The sequence below is a fragment of the Cotesia typhae genome, unplaced genomic scaffold (genome assembly GCF_013202065.1).
Source record: "Cotesia typhae breed Kobodo isofemale line unplaced genomic scaffold, CoteBio_Ctyphae contig_9, whole genome shotgun sequence".
In the NCBI taxonomy this organism is placed as follows: domain Eukaryota; kingdom Metazoa; phylum Arthropoda; class Insecta; order Hymenoptera; family Braconidae; genus Cotesia; species Cotesia typhae.
Window position 1 is genome coordinate 1721346 of NW_027423770.1, and position 23869 is coordinate 1745214.

Here is a 23869-nt window from a genome sequence, read left to right on the forward strand (position 1 = left end):
TTAATTTTGGTGGAATAAGGGAAAATTATTGTGTAAAAAAATTTTTTTTCAATGTTGGATGAATTTTTTTCTAATTCTTTTCTATTCTTAACAAATAATTTTTATTTTTATTTCTAATTAATTTATGACAAATATATTCTAACAATATAAGCTCACACATCTTTGGGCGATTAATTTTTTATATAAATAAACGACTGCCTAAATTTAAAGATTATTTCTTCATGGATCTATTCACAGTTTGGGCTAAAATAATTGGGTTCTACTACTAGCCCAGTTAGGAAAACCCATCGATGCAATATTTACATTACGTTGAGAGAATCATCTTCGTTCCCATTCAGGTCTCACTTGGGAGAACTTAGCAATTTTATTTTTATTTTTCGTCGGGTTATCCCTCTTAAGTTCCACCCAGGACCCTATTGGGAAAAACTTAATAAAAATTATTGATTTTACGTTGGGATTTCCCATTTAGGTCCCACACAGGATCCTATTGGGAAAAATTTAATAAAAATTATAATTTTTACGTTGGGATTGCCCAATTGGGGGCTAATTAGGCCCTTATAGGGATTTCCCCATTGGACATGCCTCTTCGGGACCCAATCAGATCCAGATGTATACCCTGGGTAATCCCAAAGTAATTTCTAGTCGGGAGCATTTATTAGGGCTTTTACCTTAATTGTAACATTATACATTCACAATTGTGTAAAAAGTATCTTAATAATTTTATACATAACTCTATTTTTTCAGAAAAAATTTTACAAAAGTGGAGTGACTCTGATAAAGAAAAAATTGAAAAAGTTATCAAATCATGGTTTCAGCATGCTGGCGATCGCCTTAAATAACCTAAATAATCATATTAATTACTTGAGCCGTAAAAGTATGTATAATTTTAATAATAAGATTATTTCTATTGGTTTGTAATATCGTTATATAATTTATAATTAGTTGAGCCGTAAAAGTATTTATAATTTTAATATGCGTGACTTCACTCTATCACCATCTTGTTTCTATATTGATTTTCTATATTTTTGTTTTATCAAGGACGCAAAGTCAGTATGATATTTAAATAGAGGCAAAAGACTTTAATTTAGCTGATATTCAAAGTCAAAGTTGTTTCAATGACTAAACAGAATATAATGTAATCAATTCTCAAATATATTCGAGGAATTTTCGTTACGAAATACCTCGAGTAATGATTAATCCGAACAAAAACAGTTTCACTGTTAAAAATTGCGCCAAGTCCACGTTCATAAAACTCATCTCAATAACATCTGCACTTTGCAAAAAAAAATAAGACTCGTTACAATAATTTTCATTCTATACAAAAAAAAGTTAAATACAAAAAAATACCAAGAAACCGTCATAATGTTGAAAAAATTGAAAAAAATTTGTTGAAAATTTAAAAATTAAGAAAAAAATTTTTTATCGTACTTGGCGCGCGTCATTGAGTACCCCAAATTTTTTCAGGATACATGAACATCCGTTTAATGTTTCAACATTTATAAGTAAGTCAACCTATAAAATTCATAAATGTAATTAATGAAATATTATTTTATGATACGTTTAACCAAAGTTAGGTAAAATCAACATGGCATACGTAATTTATTTAAAATTTTTAAATTCTCCGCACATCGTTTATGATTTCAATAAAACGCCCTCTCCTGTTCGGTTATGCAATTTGTTTACAAGTGAATACGCCTGCATACGTTGACTCTGTAGTGGAATCACTGTGAAAATTGAGTTGATTAAAAAATAAAACGTATGGCCGACTAAATTGAGAAAATGCGGTGTGATTGCCAATCAAAATGTGTTAATTACATTTAAACGAAGCATGATCAAGTTTCTTCATGAAAGCTTAATGACGGAACTGAAAAATTGAACTAAAAAATTTTGTGTTATTTCAGATATCTTCACCAGACTACCATATTGACAGTTATTTTCACTAAAAATCTGAAAAAAATTTTCGAAACGGATTTTTTCACTGAAACTGATATTAATCCAGTAAGCAGTGTTTTTAATTCGTTGAGTATACTTCAATGATGTGAGTCTATAAACATAACAATGTATTTACATTACATAAATTCAAGCGAAACCGTTTTTTCTCGGGTTGAAATTCGTCCGAAAAAATTTGGGGTACTCAATGACGCGCGCCAAGTACGACAAAAATTTTTTTCTTAATTTTTAAATTTTCAACAAATTTTTTTCAATTTTTTCAACATTATGACGGTTTCTTGGTATTTTTTTGTATTTAACTTTTTTTTGTATAGAATGACAATTATTGTAACGAGTCTTATTTTTTTTTGCAAAGTGCAGATGTTATTCAGATGAGTTTTATGAACGTGGACTTGGCGCAATTTTTAACAGTGAAACTGTTTTTGTTCGGATTTCATATCTTTTTGTTAAGTGTAATTTTTTGCTCGCCTCTTAATACATTCTTAATTTTAAAATTGAACTTTTCCCGCGAAAAATTAGAAATATGTAAATAAATTAATTAATGCAGGTAAAGCTATTATCATATAAAAGGTTATTTGTTCGTTAATTTTGAAAATCAAATCCTAACAAAAAAATTAAAATTCTGTTTCTCTCATAGTAACTAGTAGCATTAAAAAATTTAACCTGACTGACCCGTGTAAACTCTTCGGTTTCAATCAATTAACTAGCTTATCAATGGGGATTTAAAATTTTTTATGTATATATAGTTAATGTTTAACATTTTTTTGAATTAAAAAAGTTGTTAATCTAGATTTAATGCTCTACTACACATTAATTTATCAATAACAATAATTATTTTGGTAATGATAAACAATGATAATGATACTTTTAACATCAATTTATCATTACCGATATAATAAATTTTATTTTTATAATGATTATTATTGTTATTGTTACAATGACATTATTGTTAATAAAGGGGACAATGCATCATACGCATAATTGTAATACCTATGGCCTAAAAATTACAATTATTTGAAATCCGCTCAATTGAATAACAATGCCATCTACAGGCAACGACTACAAAGTCGTAGAATGTGTACACTATCCAATGAGAATTGCCTAAATCTTGAACTGCTGGCCTGAAGGAAGAAAGTAAAACTCAAACAATCTTTAGCCTATTGTGTATTTAGTCTAGTTAATAAATGAAATTCAGTAGAAAGAATAGGTTTGAAAACTATCCACATATGAAGCTGTTTGATAGTTTGTTCTTGAAATTTTGTATTTATAAAGTATTTGAACATTCTTAATTTCAAAATTAAATTTTTCCCGCGAAAAATTGAAAATTCATAAATGAATAAATTAATGAAGGCAAAGCTATTCTAATATGATAGGTTGTTTATTCGTTAATTTTGATAATCAAATCCTAATAAAAAAATTGAAATTCTGTTTCTCTCATAGTAGCTAGTAGCATTAAAAAACTTAACGTGACTTATCCCCGTATACTCCGCGGTTAAAAGCGATTAACTATCTTATTAATAGGGATTTTACATTTTTATTTATATACAGTAAAAATTTTAACATTTTTTTGAATTAAAAAAGTTGTTGATTTGGATTTAATACTCTAATACACATTAATTTAATAATAACAATAATTCATTCAGTAATAACAATGATAATGATATTTTTAACCTCAATTTGGTATTACCGATATAATTAATTTCAGTCTCATAATTTTTATTATTAGTGTTATTGTTATTATGACATTGTAGTAAGTAAATGACACAATACACCATGCGCATAATTGTAAGACTTTTCACCTAAAGATTACAATTATGTGAAATCCACTTGATTGGATAACAATGCAACCTATCGGCAACGACCACAAAATCATAGAATGGTACACTATCCAATGGGATCAACCTCTGATTATGATTGTTCATGTACAAAAAACCTTTGTTCCAACTTCAAATTGTTTATTTTTTGTTTAATTAACATTTTTAATAAGCTGAATATTTGTATTCTAAATTTTTGCACTGCGCATGCGTCAACTTTACGTTTAGACTTTCAGCGCGGACTTTTGAAAATTATATTGACCAGCACAGTGATTAGAGTAAGTGTATTTTTCTTGTAATTTCAATTATAGAGGTCACAGGACAAAAGGGCAACGTGTAGTTTTTAATAATTTTATAATAAGTTTTATTTTAATAAAGTATTGAAATTTTTTGTTAATTGTTATGAATTTTTTTTTTTTTTTTTTTAATAGTTCGTAGTATTCATGAAAATAGAATTGATGAAAATAAAAAAAAAATGTACATGCATTGATTAACAATTCTCTCGATATTTTTAAAAAATTTAGAATGAAATGAATATTTATTAGTTATTTATTTATTTATTTACTTAATATAATTGATATTGGCTGACGTCTAACAATTTTTTTTTAATTATTTGAATTAATTAAATAGTAATTCCTAAAAAATTACACTCGTAAATTTTTTAATTTTTTACACATGAGATGTTGTAAGATAATTGTCTTAACATTAAATATTTATTTGCCGGGACTAGGTGTTAAAAGATGGAGGAGACACATTCGTGGTTATAATGATATTTATTCTAAAATTAATCACAGGCGTAGTTTTGATTGTACAGAGTTTGAGTAGTTTACAAATATTGAGCACTTTGAACACTTATTATGATCTTGAATTATTACATTGATTCATGAGTACGTGTTGGTTGAGTTTAATTGAGTTGTATCAATGAATGTATATTAATTATACTGAGTATGAGTTGTAGAAATTTGATCTTCAATTGAACTGTTAATTAATTTACAATGTAATTAACACTAGCAATTATGAGCGATAAATATGAGTAATGGTGTAGAATTAGGTTCACCAGACGATTAATTAATCACACTTAATTAATAGTCATAGTATGAGCGTATGAATTGGATTGACTGAATGCAATGATTAATAGAGTGAATGAGTGCAAGTATAGAGAGAGAGAGCTTGAGCTGAATCTGTAGAGTTCACAGTAATGATTAATTGGATGAGCTGTATAAATTAGAGTCACTGGATTATTAATCACTTAACAATATAATTAACTTTCACAGTGTGAGCGAAAATGAGCCTTAAACTAGTGAGCTTAATTGATTACGTGAGTCTCGGGATGCGAGATAGAACACACAACGTTGAACACGGAATGGCCGACAGGCCCAAGAGCTGGTGGCAGTCACCCCCAATCTCCACCACGCAACATCTGCAATGCGGCATTTGATTTTGCCGCATGATGACGAATTTCTATTAACAATTGTACACGTGATTGTTGCTAGGTAGAAAATGTCGGTGGCTGCTATACATATGTATGAGAAAGAGCGACACATGGGTAAGCCATGTGACAATGAGTAAGAGAGAGAGGGAACATGAGAGTATAGGTTGTGATAAAGTGATCTCAGATGATTTACAATAGATGCTTAATTGTACCTGAGTTGCCAATGATTGTTGGTAATAAAGATGAGTGGCGATGCTGTAATTGGCTTCAGTAAAGTTGAGTGGATGAGCTTGATGATTTTGTAAATGCACAAAGAAATGCACTGATCACGGTAAATGCGTGTGTACGCTGTACAATTAGCACGTGTTATAAGGAGTATGGCTGCTTGCCGGTGAGCCAGTTGAGTTGAGGTAGAACACCCGAGGGCGCTTGTGTAGCGGCGCCTCGGTGCTACCAGTTTGTTGCGGGAAGGTTTGAATGATTCCGCAACAGATGTGCTTGTCACTATAATTTTCAAAAGACCGCGCTAAAAGTCTATATACGTAAAGTTGACGCATGCGCAGTGCAAATATTTAGAATGCATACATACAGCTAATTAAAAATGTTAATTAAACAACAAATAAAAAATGTGAAGTAGGAACAAATGTTAAATATACATGAACAATCAAAAATAGAGGCTTGATGACCCAAATTGCTACCAAAATATTAAAAAATGCGACAGGGGGGCTAACTTAAAGGTACATTATTAATAAATTCTTTTTAAAATAAATAAATGGAGAACGATCAAATGTTGAGAGTGAATAATAAAGAACAAACGAAAAGCTGAAAACGTGATAGAAAAAAATATCAAAAATTAAAAGAAAAAAATTTGAGGTTCTAACTTCAGTGAGCTATCCCGTTGAATCTATAGTTTATGTAGAAATAATTCCAGTGCACTCTGGTGGTTATAGATGCAAGCTGTGAATTAACTTTTTTCAGTGTAGTTGCGTATCTATAGTAAGATTAGTACACATTTCTATTTTATCTAGTCTGTGGCGGTGACTTTTGTCCATGAAAAAAAAGTCAGGATCGAAATTTCTGGGCTTACTATAGTTTGTGCTGATAAAATTTAATAATTTTAAGTGAATTAAATGTTATAATTGATTATAATTAATTAATATCAATAAAATAGAGTATGACTTACTTTTATGATATATCATTTTGGAAAAAGGAGTACCATATAATTAAATAAAATTTTGCAACCTCGAAATACCATTCTGCTTACAGTAAACACAGTCGGTAGTCTGGCGCTCCGTTTACAACGGAATTTTTGAACGGAACTTGGCGCCAGATTCTACCGAATCTGTGGATGACAACATAGGTAGTGACATCTGAAAGCGACTAAAAATATCACACTGATTTTTAAGTGTATTCTAAAAATATGAAACATTGGAAATTAGATTTTTAGTTAAGAAGTGTTTCTATGCAGAGATTTTTGAATAAAAAAATTTAATTTAAACAGTTATATTCAACGTTGTCTGAATCGAAATAATTCTGATTTATAAAAATAAATTATTTTTTCATAAAAAAATTTCTCCCTAGCACTATTGCTATTGAAAAACGAAAAGATGAATTTAATTTTTTAATTTTTATATTTTTGTAATAAAAAGATAATTTTTTATTTTTCATTTTTTATTTCTGTGATAAGAAGAATACTTATCATTCAAAATAAAATATAAACTTATTTCACGAAAAAATATAAGTATGAAATGAAGAATAGTTTATATTGATGAACTAAATTATCAATTAGAAGCTTTCCATTTCAGATAAATTTTAAAAGAAAATTAAGTAACTTTGAAATTTTTTATAATTAAGAAAATTGTAAATTTGAATTTAATAATTCAATGATTAATTATTTAATAACAATCATGATAAGAATAGAGATAAATATTTTTATTCCTATTATTTTTGTCATTAATTTAGTATTACCATTATTATTATTTTCAGTATTATCGTTACTATTATTATTATTATACGGCTCCGTACACATGCGAAGTTTTTCGAGTAAAATTTGAATTTTCCGGGAATTTATATTGCTCCGTACACAGCCGGAGCCGTATCGTTCATTTGCCGTACCTTTAGGCACATTCAATTTGAATTTATTAATACTTTCTCGCTAAAAGTTTAAAGTAAATCAAAGCAATTAAATAAGAAGGTAATTGTAAGCGAATCACCGTAGTTCATTAGAACATATGTGTGTGAGTCCCTTCAAGATTGGAGTTTACTTGAAGCTACAGTATATGTAGAAAGAATTCCAGTGTATCCTGGAGAGTGTAGATCCAAGCTGCGAAATATCTTTTTTTAACTGTAGTTTCCCATCTATCGAAGGATTACTATGCATTCTCGAATTATTTAGTCTGTGGCAGATCACTTTGCCCATTGAAAAAAAGTCAGGATCGAAATTTTTGCGTTGCTATAGTTTGTGCAGATTAAATTTAATAATATTATGCAGATTAATTGTTATAATTGGATATAATCAATTAATATCAGGAAAATAAGGTATGAACTACCGTTATAATACAAATTTAAGGAAAAAAAGGACCGTAGAATTAAAAATAAATTTGCAACCTCTAAAAAACGTGATGCTTACAGTAAACACAGTCGGTAGTCTGGCGCTCCGTTTACAACGGAATTTTTGAACGGAACTTGGCGCCAGATTCTATCGAATCTGTGGATCAATTTGAATATTAATTGACAAATTTTAAAATATATCTTAAATTGGGCAGAATGTAACCGGTCAAAATTGGTGGATTCGTTCGAGAGTTATCGTTGGCGAAAAAAATCAAGAAAAAGGGATTTTTTCGAATTACACCGGAATTCTGATCTGATCAATTTCTGTTCAGAAGTATATCATAGAACTTAATAAAATTGCGTTAAATGCTGCCAACCGCGTAGAAATCGGTATATTCATTCAAAAGTTATTGCAGTTTGAAAATTTAAGGAATAGTGTTTCATCAAGCTACTTTCAGAGTTTTGAGCTTGAAGAGCTCAAACGCATAGAAAAGTTATCTCTTTGAGCTCAGAGAGCTCGGAATAACACATAAATTATATTTTCAAGCTCGACGTACTCAAAAACCTTAAAAATGAAATTTTAAGCGCATAGCTATGGGATTAGCGGGAAGTTGTTGGAACGGCCTTTAGGAGACAACCGTTTTCTTTACTTTGTAACAGGGTAAAATTACCCTAAATCGATAAGTAACCGGATATCGATAACTATTCGACATAGCACTGGCGCGTCTCGATCTTCGGGCCTAAAGGGAGAATAGGAGGGGGTAGTTTTGGGTTAAAATAGGTGAGCCGTGCAGTGGAAAAGGGAGAAGTAGTGTGACCGCCAGACACAGTGCCACCGAAATCAAGAAGGACCGTTCCCGAGAGTAGTGACGAGACGAAGGAAGCCAAGTACAACTAGGACTTCATCCTCAACGAGTGAGTTAGATCATCATTTTGTTCGTCCAGGTATCAATTATTGCGCTGTGGAAAAGAAATGGACTGCGGTTTGCACTCGGTCTAATTTACCTCTTCTCAATTTATTTTATATAAATTTTATTAATTAATAATAGTTAACCATTTGCTAGTTTGGACTGAGTGATTTTCATGGGGGCTTATACCCGAGAATCACTTAATCGAACTTGCGGGAAAAATTTAACAACTAAAAATTTATCAATTAATTAATTAACATCCGAAAAATTCGTTCAATAAATTGTTGTAATTTTATAGCAAATTAACTTAAGAAAAATTGATTCATTTTGTTGCTCGAAAAATAATCGACAAACTTTTTACTCATGGAATTTTGGTCGAGCGTCTGTAAATTTTGTGTCGCAGTAATTCCAAACACCCAAGGTCAAAGACAACTAAACTAGCGAATGTTCTAGCTAAGGAAATTAAATGTTTCGACTTTTGTCGATTTTTATAATTTATGAAGTTATTTGGAAAATTATCGAATATTTTATTAAGAATTAATTAATGAAATTATTTTATATTGTAAAATTATTTTATTTATAAATTATTAATTTATTTATTTGGGGATTCCGTGAATCTATTAAATTAATTTTTATTGCAAATTGAAAATTAATATCGTGGACATTAAGTCCAAGAAATTAGTTATTCTGGGTTGAAAATTTCACAGGAAAAATTGGTCAGAATTAATCATTTTACAACATTAAACTTGTGTTAATAATTTTGAACTTGATTGTAAAAATTATATCGTGATTTAATTAGCAAAAGTTAATTCAAGGTATTAAGATCCCTCGAATTAAACAATTAATGTTATATTATTAAGACGAAGACAATAAGTTACTTAGGAATTTTAATCTACTTAATACTTTAATACAGAGTTAAAATTTGCAATCGAAAATTGGAACTGAATGTTCGTTAAGTCTTTTGGAATTTGATTGTTAATTTGGAATTATCGTTTCACTAATTACTAATGATTGAATAATTAAATTAAAATATTTAATTAAAATTAATTACAGTCAATTTTTTAAAATAAAATCATACAAGTGTGGGTTATGTGTGTGAAGACTAGTGTGGGTCATGCATGATAAAGAGTGTTAATAGTGTTAAAGTCAGTTCTGGTTAGCCGATAGTTAGGCTAGACGATCTCTATCACACTATTGTCTTTGTGCAGAGTAACTCGTTGGTTCTGGTTAGCCGATAGTTAGGCTTATATAAAAGTGGTTTAGTTCTGGTTAGCCGACAGTTAGGCTATAGTTTTCAGTTGTTCTAGTCAGTCGATAGTTAGGCTGTAGTTTATAAGTTTTCATTAATTATAGTGTGAGTGAAATTTAATTAATCTTTGATATGTACTGGTTTTTCTAATATTTATTGTTAATAAATATCGATATATTGTTAATTAAATCTTTGTTATTCAACAGCACCTTCCTCCACTCTCTCTACACTAAGAATCAGATTTCTCAGCTCTGGACCGGTTCCAGGAACCGTGATAAAAAATCCTGGTGGCGCCCTGATAATTATATTCTTTGTTAGTTTCGTTAGTTTATTTATAAAATTGATTAGGGGTCAACCTGAGCAGGTAAAACTGTTACAACTTTTTAATTTTTAGTAATTTTTACAATTGTGAAATTATTGATTTTCTAGTCAAAAACGATTAATTATATTTCTGAATGATGCAAGAATTCAAAAATATATGGCAAAAAAATCTCGACACCGTTATTTAGAGCAACTGATTAACTAATAAAATCGGTTGGTTTTATGATTTTAGATTATCCAGTTTTTAAATATTCTGTCCACCGTTATTAATTTTTTTAACTTTCTGCTAAGAAAATCGAAGATTTTTTGGAATGGAAGTTATTTTGGTTTCACCCCGTTTTAAAAAAATCGAGTTTTCATCAGATCTCGCCGTTTCGAGGTCCTAGGAAGCATCCTTGACTACTCCCGCGATGTTGTCACTATCTGTGTGTATGTGTGTGTGATTTTCAGAAATCTTGAAAAATCTAAAAAAAAATAAGAAAAAAATCATTTTTGAAAGTGGTTTTTTTGGAATATCTTCAAAACGGCTCTATCGATCAACTTCAAAAACTAATCCGCTCTTAAGCTTGAAAATCCACGCCGATCGTCGCTAATCCGGTCAAAATCAGTTAATTCGTTCGAGAGATATCGTGAACGAAAGAAAACCAAAAAAAGTGTTCTTCTGGAATTTCTCCAAATTTCCCAGTTCTATCAATTCAAACTTTAAGATTTTCCATGAAACTAAGAAAATTGCTTCAAATACTGCCAACCGCGTGAAAATTGAGTGATTCATTTAAAAGTTAGTGCGATTTGAAAATTTAACAAATATTTTTCTATGATACTTTTATCAGACTTTTGAGCTCGAAGAGCTCAAAAACGTCATTAGTGCAGTTTTATGCACTAGGTATGGATTGAGCAGGATGTAGTTATATCAGGATGAAGTGGCACGGATGGTCTTCAGGGTCTACCGTTTTTCTGATTTTTTTTTCGATCACCTGAATAATTATATATTATTATTGTGAGTCTTACTTGCATACCGTTTTCTGGTTTTGACAAGGTTGATTCTTTTAGCGTCTCCACATTATCAAGATATTCTCCCCTTTTTTATTATCAACACAATCTTTAAACTCATTTAGTATGATCATATTCTCCACTTTTTTATAATCAACATATGCTTGCAACTCCGTACCGTGCTGCGACTCTGGCTGACTTACGCGTTAAAATCAATACCTGCATTTGCATTACGGCCTTAAATAGTATGGATTGCGGGAGTGGGTGTTAAAATCTAAAATTTTATTTTCCAAACTGTAACTTCTGCAGACTCTAAATTCAGTAGGAATCTTCGGGTATGATGTCAAGTTCAGCTGAGAATGGATTTTCTCAAATTCTATCCCCAAAAAAGGCTTGCGGGGGTGTTAACAATGAAAATCTCTTATTTCCAAACAACAGTTTCTATGGACTCGAAGTTTGTAGGAGCTTTTGTTTATAATGATGAAATCATCTTGAAAAATATCTTACTACATTCCTTCCCTACATAAAGAATGCGGGAGTGATAATTGTCAAAAAATTCATATTCTTTAAATATCGTTCCTACAGATATAAAATTTGATAGAATCTCAAAAGAAACAGGTAATTCCTAGGACGGCCGCCAAGGTCAACGGATTTAAACATTTTTCTTTCTCAATAATGATATTTTCTTACAACAATCGTCTCTTTGGCAGCGGCAAAAAAGTTACTGTGAGGTTTTCAAAATTTAACTTTACATGTAGCTATATAGTCAACGAACTAAGAGTCTTACATACATTCCATTTTTGCTACAAAAAAGTCCGTGATGGTATATGTTTATCTCTTAGGAATAACCCACAATAACCATTTTTTATCCTTTACTTTGTACGAGAAATAATGGCTTAATGACGAAGCGATTTTAAGCAATACAGTATTAATCCTTATCCAATTAAGTATCTTAAATACATTGTGCATTTAATAAAGATCAATATGGCTTTTTACAGCATGTAAATTAAATAAATATTTTCGAACCTGAAGTCCACGCGAACGAAGTCGCGGGCAAAAGCTAGTTTATAATATAACTTAAATTATAATAAGTAATTAACTTAATATAAAAATTACGGACAGTGTCTCGGATAGCTCAACTGGTAGAGCCTTTGGCGCGTAACCAAACGATCCGGGTTCAATTCCCGGTCTCGGCTGTCCGAATTACTTTATCAGTTACCGAAAATTCCTACTGAGTAAAGGTCCTCCTCTTCCCCCCTTATCCTTTATTTCCCTAATTCCCAAATTTGTCTTTAATGACAAATTTAGCTATTATATACGGCTATTATATACGGCCATATATATATATATATATATATATATATATATATATATATATATATATATATATATATATATAGCCATATATAATAGCTAAATTTGTCATTAAAGACAAATTTGGGAATAAGGGAAATAAAGGATAAGGGGGGAAGGAGAGGACCTTTACTCAGTAGGAATTTTCGGTTAAATTAATAAAATTTATTAATTTTATATATATTAATTATATTTATATAATTATATTTATTTATATATTTAATTTTATATATTATATTATATATATATATATATTGCTTTTCACTAAGGAATTTTTTTTATTTCTTTGTCTGCGAAACTATTGTCGATTTGGTTTATTGTCTGGCGTGCAAAAAAATTAATTTTTCCTTCCTTGTTTGCGATTGACTGCGGTCCCAATTCCGATTGGCTTTGTTATTTTGCCGATTTCACGAAATTATTCAACAATTAATTATTTATAAAGATTTTTTTTTCGTATTGATCTTATTCGTTCTTTTTGTTATTTTTTTTTTAATTGAACGTGCGATTGTTATTCGACCTCTGTAATTATTAAATAAATAAAGTGACTCGTAATCGTCCCTGCGCATTTATTTTTTTTTCTCTCTCTTTATTTTTATTTTATTTTATTTTATTTAATTATTATTCCGAACCAATTTCCTTGCTCGCTCCGTATAAACTTTTGAATCTCTTCGGCCTCGACCCGCCGCCCAACGACGATCGAACGTGAACCACCGAACCGTGGAACGGAAGTTCCTGGCGCCCAACAATCTACGAACCAGGTAAGCCAAACTTTAGGTGAACCTCTTCGGCGCTGTCGACGCCAGTGCCGTGAAAAAGCATTCATAATATGTATATATATATATATATATATATATATATATATATATATATATATATATATATATATATATATATATATATATATATATATTAGGTGGGTCAAAAAAATCAACTATTTTTTTGTTTACAATTAATACGGAAAAATGGGTTACTAGGCACCTTAAAAAAATTCTCACCAAATATGAACTCTTAATTTTAATAGGAAGATCCTCCGCGTCGTAGTTTTTCATTTTTTCTCAGTCCAATAGAAAAAAATTCATTCCTCATCATTAATTGGTCGTACAGAAAAAATTTTTTTAAGAATTTTGTAGGAAATTTAATGCTCTACAAAAAGGTATCTTATGTTTTTTCCGTAAACCTCACCATTTCACTATTATTGAAGATTTAAGATTGATTATTTTAAGTCAAATGTCACTTTTGTTTATGAATTTTATAACTCGACAAGAAATGGCTATTATTGAATGGGCAATAGAAATTTTTGTAGCAAATTAACTGCTCTATAAAAATGGTATCTTATGTTTTGGCGATTAAATTAATCGTTCAAAAGATATTCATCATCAAACTTTCATGTATATTGATTTTAAGAGTTTTTGATTAAATAATCGAAAAATTCCAATTTAATCTATCAGTTTTGAGAAAATTTACACGAAAAAAATTTTTTTTCATCAACTGAGAAACTTCAAAATGTTTTTCAAGCTTTTTTTTATGTGTAAGTATTTTTATCTATATTTAAAAAATAAATTGTACATTATTTATCGCTTAGTTAATCATTTATCATTAAAAAAAGCAAAGTTTTCATTATAAATATATTATGATTTCAGTTTTAGAGAAAAAAATGTCCAATTAGTTATAAGAAAGTTTTTTATTTCAATTTTCAACTGAGCTATTTATTTTCAAACAATTTTTTGTTGCAAGTAGGGTAGTTTTTTCGATGCTCTTTCACAACTAGCAATAAAAATTGAAATTGCTCTTCGTCTTTCGTTAAGCATTGGTTATATTCACTTACTAATGCGACACCTCGCTCTGCCACATCATTAACAACTTTCAATTGTGCGAAAAATTTTTTATTTTCATTATAACTCTCATCAGTAGACCATAAATCAATATTTTTGTCATGAAAATCATACGGCAGATCAAAGATCTCAAAAGTTTTAATGACTTCTTAGAAACAAAGTCACTTATATTTTTTGCAGAATTAAATGTAAATTTTTTCTATCAATAATAAATCTCTTGCTTTAGAATCTGTACCTTCGCGAGTTTTAACAGCTTCGACAATATTCTTCTTTATGTTTAATGGAACGGTATCATCAAAAAGTGATAAAATAGCAAGTTCATCACTTAAGTACCATAAATGTGAAGTCATTTTTTCACATGTAGCCAAGGAAATTAAAGAATTAATTTTACTGTACTCAATTAAATTTTTCATAAACTCTAATTCGTGATTAGCAGCAGAAGTCGCAGAAGTTGATGAAAACCAAGCTTTTACATACACCATAACTATGAAAATACAAAATTGTCGAAGACCATCCAATTCTTTCTTAGAAAGGTCAAATTCATCTCTAAAAATAAACATTTTTAGGCAATAAATTGCCTTTGCCATCCATCTTGCATGATGAACTGCACCAGGACGCTTGAAGAAAACTTGCTCTCGTGGCATTTCTCCCAGAAAAATTAATGACAATTCCAATATTTCTTTATAGTCATCTCGGGGTTGCGATAACTACCAAAAGTAATCAATTCGTAAAAAATCTAAAATTATCCTCTACACTTAAAATTATATTTAAATAATACGTGTAAGTATCGCTTAATAAATGAAGATAGATTATTTTTTTCATTCGTAATAATATTAGCAACAATACTATCTTCAACACCAGATTTATACTTCGTTTTATCGAATGTGTCCCAAAATTTTTTAAATCTGCCAAATATTGGAACATTTGGTCCGGATGATACTGGCCAATAGACTTCGAATGCACTCCTTAAAATGATCTCATAAATATGATGGCGACATGGTAACCAAATTAATTCTTTTCCTAAGGCCTTTTCAATTTCTTTACATGTACCATGATGGATTCCTGTATAGTAAAAATAGATAATTACACTTTAAGTTCTGTATTTAATAAAAATTGTAACGCATATTTAAAATCTATAAATAAATAAAGAATTATAACTAATGGGCACGTGTCGAAAATTTAATTAATGTATGAAAACAATTCAACTAGAACGATGAAAATAAAATTTTCTTTTAAATATTTTATTATTGATTAGTTACCCGTCTTAACCGCAGTCGTGTCAAAACACATCGCCTTGATGTAACTAATAATACCCCATTGATTTAACGTTGACAAGATGGTTGCTGTTTGATTTTCTGCCGATCCACTATTCATTTTTGGAACTCCAAGTAACTGCTCAGTACCAAAAGCAGTCAAAATAATCGGTAATCGATCCACAAATTTCGATTCAGAAATGTCATTCAGTATTTTCCCATCCCAATGCACGACATATTTATCATGAGCTTGGAAGTTATGTTTTAGTCCTATAGCAATGTCTTTTCGTAAGAGCATGCGAGTTCGTTGAATTGTTCGATAACTAAGAGTTGTATCTTCTACATTAACACCAACACTTGATAGAACTGGAGCAATAATGAACATCGCATTTCTACTACTAACATTAGCTCTGTCGAGTGCTGAGATAAGCTCTGGAGTTAGAATATTTATTTTTGCTCGTGTTGTCGGTATTTGAGGCACATACTCTAAATCTGAACCGAAATTTGTAGCTTGACTTAATGTAAGGGTTGAAGATGACTCTGATTCCTCACTTCGAACAATCTCATGGCTGGTTGAGGGTTGATTCAAATCTAAAATAAGCGTTGTTATTTAATTAATGGAAGCAAAAATATGGAACTCATTCATTTTGACATCAAATAAGGAACACAAAGAGTTTTTATTTATCATCTACGAACATATTGACATTTATGATATAATTAATTAGAAAAACAATAATATACTTTATTATTCATAATTTATAATCAATTTAATTTATTTTCAATTCTGATTAAAATTTATAATAATTAAATGTTGTAAATACTCACGACTTTCATCTATTTCCATCGTATTCATAGTACTGTTTAATTTATTTGGGTTATTTGAAAGAATTTCTTTCCGGGTATCACTTTTTTGATTTGAATATAGTTCACGAATATCATTATCAAGCAGTTTTATTGATTTATGATCTACAATATCAAATAATGCTTTGATTTCATTCTGAAATATTATTACATTTTTGTTTTGGGCTGATGATTTTTTTCGCACAAAAGATTTTTGCAATTTCAACCATCGGTTATTATAGCGAAGAATTTTTTGTATTACATTAGTTGATCCACTAGTCGGAATCTGGTTGTTTTTCCGTAGTTCAATAACTTGATCAGTTGCATTTTTAGCACTTTGTTTGATAGAACATTTTAACACTTTGAGCTGATAAAAAAAAACACTCATAACCTCTTTCACTGTTGGCAACTTACGTTCTGAAATTTTTGCATGGGTTTTCCGATCAAATGAATTTCCTTATCCATATTTTCGATAAATATATAAATTTATGTAGTGACCGCAAAATTTGTAAATATTTAATCGTTTTATCACATATACAAGATCATAACTTGTGGAAACACTAGAAATGCTGTAGAAAATGTAAACAAATAAAAACAATATAACTATAAAGAAAAATGTAGGTGGCGCTAGTTCACAAGGGAAACAGAGTAAATAGAATACAAAACAAAAATTCTCTACAGAAGAAATTTTCCCAAGGACAATATACAGCTGTAGTGGAAAAATTTTTTAAGACGTTTTGAAGACGTTATAAAAAAACAACATGATCGTGATTTCTAATGATGAAAAATAAAAAGTTTGGAATTATTGAATAAAAATTTTGAAAACAAAATTCAAATAATACTTACATTAAAGACAAAAAATGAAATTTTCTCAAAACTGATAGATTAAATTGAAATTTTTCGATTATTTAATCAAAAACTCTTGAAATCGATATACATGAAAGTTTGATGATGAATATCTTTTGAACGATTAATTTAATCGCCAAAACATAAGATACCATTTTTATAGAGCAGTTAACTTGCTACAAAAATTTCTATTGCCCATTCAATAATAGCCATTTCTTGTCGAGTTATAAAATTCATAAACAAAAGTGACATTTGACTTAAAATAATCAATCTTAAATCTTCAATATTAGTGAAATGGTGAGATTTACGGAAAAAACATAAGATACCTTTTTTGTAGATCATTAAATTTCCTACAAAATTCTCAAAAAAATTTTTTCTGTACGACCAATTAATGATGAGGAATGAATTTTTTTCTATTGGACTGAGAAAAAAATGAAAAACTGCGACGCGGAGGATCTTCCAATTAAAATTAAGAGTTCATATTTGGTGAGAATTTTTTTAAGGTGCCTAGTAACCCATTTTTCCGTATTAATTGTAAAAAAAAAAATAGTTGATTTTTTTGACCCACCCTAATATATATATAAACTTTTGAACCATATGCATTTTCCGACTCAGCTCGACGAGTATAGTCTAAATATAGCAAAATATTTCAAAAGTTACGTCATGAGGACCAATGCAATAATTAGATTTCTATGAAATCTACTAAAAACAATATAAAATCAAAAATAACAAAATTGTTTAACTTTAAATTTCTAAAAAAGTTATATCATTATCCCATTACGAGACTAGGTTTAAAATTTATGTTTTAGGGAGTATTATTTATGAGAATTTAAATAAAATTCGATGCATACGAACAGTCTTAAAATTCACGTTTTAACTTAGAAATTGAAGAAAAACAACCTAATCTGTCATAAATTTTCTTTTTCATAAAGTTCGAAAGAACAAAAATTTTTAAAGAAAAAAAAGACCTAAATCAGACAATTCCTCGCCAAGTTATGGCTATTAAAAAAAAAAAAAACCTCTGCAATTTGCAAAAATCCATATCTTGTGATTAGGTGAATAAATAAATTCGTAATGAATCACAGAAATCTATTTCCAGTTCTTCGAGCCCAAAAGCCTAATAAAAGTTAGATAAAAAACGATAAATAAAAATAATTTATTTCATGCCGTAAGATGGACGGCGGAGTTCCTAGGATCCACCTTTACAAGCATAAAATATGAGTGTATTCCATACATGCTTGTAAATTAAATATATATATATATATATATATATATATATATATATATATATATATATATATATATATATATATATATATATATATATATATATATATATATATATATATATATATATATATATATATATATATATATATATATATATATATATATATATATATATAATAATAATAATAATAATAATAATAATAAGGACGGCAAGTAAGTATATCTAAAAAGATAACTTACTCCCAACAACAGCTTGACGCGGTAAACGAAGATCTCCGTGCAAACATCCTGGAGGATTCCACCCTGCTCACTGTGAGCCAGGTTGTGTATGGTGCAGCAGTTTCGGCTTTTCCGAGAGAGAGACAATGTCTCTCGATCGAGGCAACGTTGAAACAGCGCATCTCACAACTTGGCTTGAAAATTGACATGTCCCGGAAACAGGTCTCCCGCATTCAGTGTGTGATTGAGTACGACACAACTCAAACACCATACACGCCCCGAATTCGGCGCATTGCTGCTGAACTTCGGTGGCGTCATCACACACTGAACAAGAGTACTCTTCATGTCATCAAGGAAGAGTGTCTTAATAAATTGCGGGCTCTAGTGGCTGCTAAAAAGTCATTAGAGAAAAGGCTGAAGCGGTTGGTCGACAACTCGTTGTTTCGATCCAGCCCTTCACGGTTTCTGACACCAAAGACCGATGTTACCGGGAATTATCCAACACCTGAGCGGGTGGAAGCTTTTTGGACTGAGTTGTATGGAGATCAACCAAACGTGAACGCCAACACTCCAGCTCTGCACGACTTCAAAGTATTCTGTCGGGAACACCGTCGACAGAATGCTGATGAAGAGAGCCCTGCAGTCAGTGTGGATGAAGTTCGTTCAGCTCTAAATGGCAGCAAAAATTGGGCTACCCCGGGACCAGACGGCATTAATGTCTTTTGGTGGAAGAAGTTTACTTCTACCCACCTCCATCTGGCCCGCATATTTACATCATACATTAGAGCTGACGATCCGATTCCGGACTGGCTTGTAGAAGGGCGAACCGTACTGATACCTAAAAAGGTGACTTGTCTGACCCTAAGAATTTCAGGCCTATCACCTGCTTGAATGCGGTTTATAAAATTTTTACAAAAATTTTAAATAACCGTATCTTGCAGCAGATAGAGCCTGTATGGCAACAGATATATGAACAACGTGGCAGTAAAGAGGCCTGTCAGGTTGCAAGGAGAACCTGATAGTGGATCGATGCGTCTTACAAGATGCGATCTACTATCAACGCAACCTGTCAATGGCTTGGATTGACTATCGCAAGGCATTTGACTCAACTCCACATGAGTTGATTTTATATCTACTCAAATGCCTGGGAGTCAATCCCGAAATAGTGGAATGTATTCGGCGTACAATGCAGCTCTGGCGAACGCGATTTCACATTGGAAGTGGAAACGCATTGCACGTAACCGGAGTTGTAGAGTACAAACGAGGGGTCTTCCAAGGCGATTCCTTGAGCCCTCTGCTGTTTTGCATTTCACTGCTGCCTATATCTGTTGTTCTCCGTAAAACTCATGGGTACTCTGTGGGGCCTCCGGGTGATCGAAACTATTCGATTACCCATCTGCTTTACATGGATGATCTGAAGTTGTATAGCGCTGATAAAGATCATCTACAAGCGGCCCTCAACATCGTAGCAGAGTACACACGAGATGTCGGAATGTCTTTTGGGTTGGACAAGTGTGCGGTCGTACATCTGGCGAGGGGTAAGTGCTCTGATACTGGTGATGATGTCGAATTAGTGGATGGGAGCGTCTTAAGCCAATTAGACGCCGGGGAGTTGTATAGATATCTAGGAATGGAAGAGCACCGCATGCATGCGGTCTCTGAAGTCCGAACAACTCTCCAGAGCGAGTATGTTAGGAGACTCCGGAAAATTTGGTCCTCCGAACTTTCCGGCAAAAACAAAGTCTCAGCTACTAACATGCTCGCTGTCCCAGTCTTACTATACTCTTTCGGTGTCCTGAAATGGACCCGAAAGGATTTACGAGATCTCGACATCAAAACCCGTAAGATCATTAATATGAATCGGAGCATGCACCCCAATTCATCAGTCGCCAGATTATACCTCTCCCGGTCCATCGGTGGGAGAGGTTTGCAGAGTTTGGAGCGGCTTCACGACCGTTTGGTCCTGGGTTTAACTCACGAAGTTGTCAATTTCACTGCAGACGAGGATGACTTTCTTATGCAAATTGTACATAAACATGAAAATGCGCATAAGGGGTCATTCTTGTATAAGGCAGCAATATATGCGGCAAGAACCCTTGGTCTTGGAGAAATAAACGCTCTTATGGAACTCCGAAAGGAGGAATTTAAGAGCGTCATCAGGAACGCCGAGGAAAAACTACTCCTTGGCGAACTGATGGACAAGTCCATGCACAGCGTGTTCTTTAAACACGTGCGTGATCATGGCTTGTCCATCCAGCTGACGTTTTCCTTCTTAAAGTCAGCGGGCCTGATGTCCGAGACTGAAGGGTTCATATTTGCCTGCCAAGATGGTGTCATTAACACTCTTGAGTACCGTAGCAAGGTGCTCCAGGTGCAGCTTCCGGACACGTCCTGTAGGAGGTGTAGACAACATCCGGAGACGCTTAGGCACCTTTTGTCGGCATGTCCAGTGCTGGCGAGAGGTGCATATATCCAGCGTCACAATGCTGCCCTGAGAGTACTGTACTACTATCTTCGTCATTGCTACGGTATTGACGTGACACCAGTGCTGCCTTATTTGCCAGGAGATATTCCGCAGGTTGTTGAGAATGACAGTTGCAAAATTTATTGGAACATGCCATTTGCAACAACCCGGCGGATAGATCACAACAAACCTGATATTGTGCTCTTCGACAAGGCCACTCGTGACATTTATGTCATTGAGTTCTCGGCCCCGGCTGAATACAACATCTCAGCCAAAGAAGAGCACAAAAGACAAATATATCAGGATCTCCTGTTTGAAATTGGCAAACTTTACCCAGGTTACCGTGTCAAGCTTGTCGTCCTGATTGTTGGCGTCCTAGGAGGGATGAAACAGTCTTTTGTATCCTCACTTGCCAAAGTTCCAGCTTGCTCATCAAAAGCTGAGTTCTTGGCAGTTAGGATGCAGAAGGCTGTTTTACTTGGTTCTCTCCGTCTCTTAAGGGAAATGACTTTGGCCTGCTGTGATCACTAACCGCCTTGTTGTGCGGAGTGGTCCAGCAGTAACGGATGGAGCTCAGGCTGGGCCCTCGGAGAATCGGACTCCGGGGATAACCCCCCTGAGCATTTAATAACAAAATAATAATAATAATAATAATAATAATAATAATAATAATAATAATAATAATAATATGGTTATCATTATTGTTTTCATTTTCAAAGTGCTGTAACTTTTAATTTATTAAACCGATTCTCACGCGGTTTGCAGCAATCGATGCAGTTTTTTAAGTACTACCAACAAAATGTTAACATAAATTGATAAGATGTGAAATTTTAGAGTTTTTTTTTTAAATCTATTTTTCCGATTTTTTCCATTTCTTTCATTCACGACATCTCACAAACGAATGAACCGATTTTGACGAGGTTGGCGGTAGTCGACGTCGTTTTTGAAGGTTGAGAGCTGATTAGTTTTTGGAATCGATCGGTAGAGCCGTGTGAAGGTTATTCCAAAAAAACCACTTTAAAAAATTTTTTTTTGCTTTTTTTTTTTTAATTTTTTGGAATCTACCTGTCCGAATCGGTTTGAATTTTCAGGAAGTCTAAGTTTGGTGAAACTTAATCGAATGCCACCAACTGCGTTTTGATCGGTCAAGCCGTTCAAAAGTTCTAAGAGGGTCTCACACACACACACACACACACGCACACACACGCGCGCGCGCGGACACTATCGCAAGAATAGTTAAAACAGCTTCCGAAGACCTCACAACGTCAAGATCTGATCAGAACTCAATTTTCGAAAAACGGGTTGAAACCAATAACTTTCAAATTTTTAAAAGCCTTCAACTTTCTTAGCAGAGACTAAAAAAGCACCCTTCCAAAAATTTCAGAACTTTTTAAGATCAGCACAAGGTATTTAACAAAAAAATAATCAGCTAAAACTATAACTGTGAATGTCATTTTTAACGATTTTCAAAAATTCAAAATTTGACAAATTTAGCATTATTCAAAATTGTTTTTCCTAAATAGCCCTTAGTGTCCCCTTCTAGACTAACTAAAGGTAATTGCTGTATCTACGATAGCGTTAGAGATATTACAAAAACTGGAAAAATTGTGAAATTTTAAATTTGCATATTTTTTGGAAAAAATTCTTTCATTTTTTTTCCTTCGGCAGAATATCATTATATGATTAAAGAAAATTTCTGACCAAAATTTGTCCAAATCGAAAGGGGTCGATTACAACTATTTGTCGATTTAACATAGAATGACCCATATCTAAATATATATAAGAGCCTTTCTATAGATATAGTCACTCATCACGATATCTCTGGAACTATCAGACCTAGAGACTAGAAATTTAATAGGAATATTCCTTTCGCCGAATAGCAGTCAGTTATAAACGGATTTTTACGATATTTCACCCACAAGGAGGGTTGCGGCCGCGTTAGAAATGAAAAATTCCGATTCTTGAACGATAGCTCTTATCGACTCCAAATTTGGTAAAAACATTTTGTAAGAGATGTAGAAATAATCTGTAATCGGATATTACGATATCTCTCCCCACAGAAAGATGCCGGATGGGTATTAACAATGAAAATTTTTAATTTTTAAGCTATAGCTCCTACAAACCCCAATTTGGAAGGAATTTTCGGTAAGTAATGTAAAAATAATTCATAAATTAATTTTACGATATCCCACCTTACAGGGGGTTGCAGAGGTGATTACTAACAATGGGAATTTTTAATTTTCAAGCTATAGCTCCTATCAGCTTCAAATTTAGTAGAAGTCTGCTATATGTGATGTAGATTAAATATATATTAAATAACGCGGCTTGTCACAACGCCAGATCCGCCAATTTACAATGGATCCTAACTAAACCACTCAACATACTTTTTTTATAGATAAATACCGAGCTCAAGTTCGAAGATGAGCTTAATCAGCTTCCCCAAAGTCGATCCATCACCCTATTATTCTCCAGGCTGAAAAAATATGTAATACCGCCGAACTCATTCCCACAAACTTAATCTACCGATTAGTTTGGACTTTCCTCCTAGTCTCAGCCGGACCTTTATCAAGACACAGTCTGAAATACCCGAATTACAAAAAAAAATCACTACGTTTTCG

General features: G+C 31.9%; 3 protein-coding genes across 4 annotated transcripts in view; 1 reads left to right on the forward strand and 2 right to left on the reverse strand.

Annotated features, from left to right (window-relative positions):
* Positions 1-23869, reverse strand: part of LOC141533474 (uncharacterized) — a 94362-nt gene that overhangs the window by 68215 nt on the left and 2278 nt on the right. The window contains exon 1 of one of the 2 annotated variants that reach the window (XM_074252379.1): positions 6380-6410. The exons of the other annotated variant lie outside the window; for it this stretch is intronic. Within the exon in view, the coding sequence (XP_074108480.1) occupies positions 6380-6395 (16 nt within the window). The 5' untranslated portion in view covers positions 6396-6410. Of the gene's footprint in view, positions 1-6379; positions 6411-23869 lie in introns of those variants that run through there. 2 annotated transcript variants of the gene reach the window in all.
* The window catches only part of LOC141533484 (uncharacterized), a 60745-nt gene continuing 37656 nt past the window's right edge, over positions 781-23869 (forward strand). The window contains exon 1 of the mRNA XM_074252399.1: positions 781-874. The gene's annotated coding sequence lies outside the window, so the exon portion shown is untranslated. The remainder of the gene's footprint in view (positions 875-23869) is intronic.
* Positions 14646-17912, reverse strand: LOC141533511 (uncharacterized). Its single transcript, XM_074252429.1, has 3 exons — positions 16478-17912; positions 15659-16243; positions 14646-15461 (listed from the first exon to the last, which is right to left on the reverse strand). Exons 1-3 carry the CDS (start codon positions 16878-16880, stop codon positions 15142-15144), a joined length of 1308 nt encoding a protein of 435 aa, XP_074108530.1. The 5' UTR covers positions 16881-17912; the 3' UTR covers positions 14646-15141.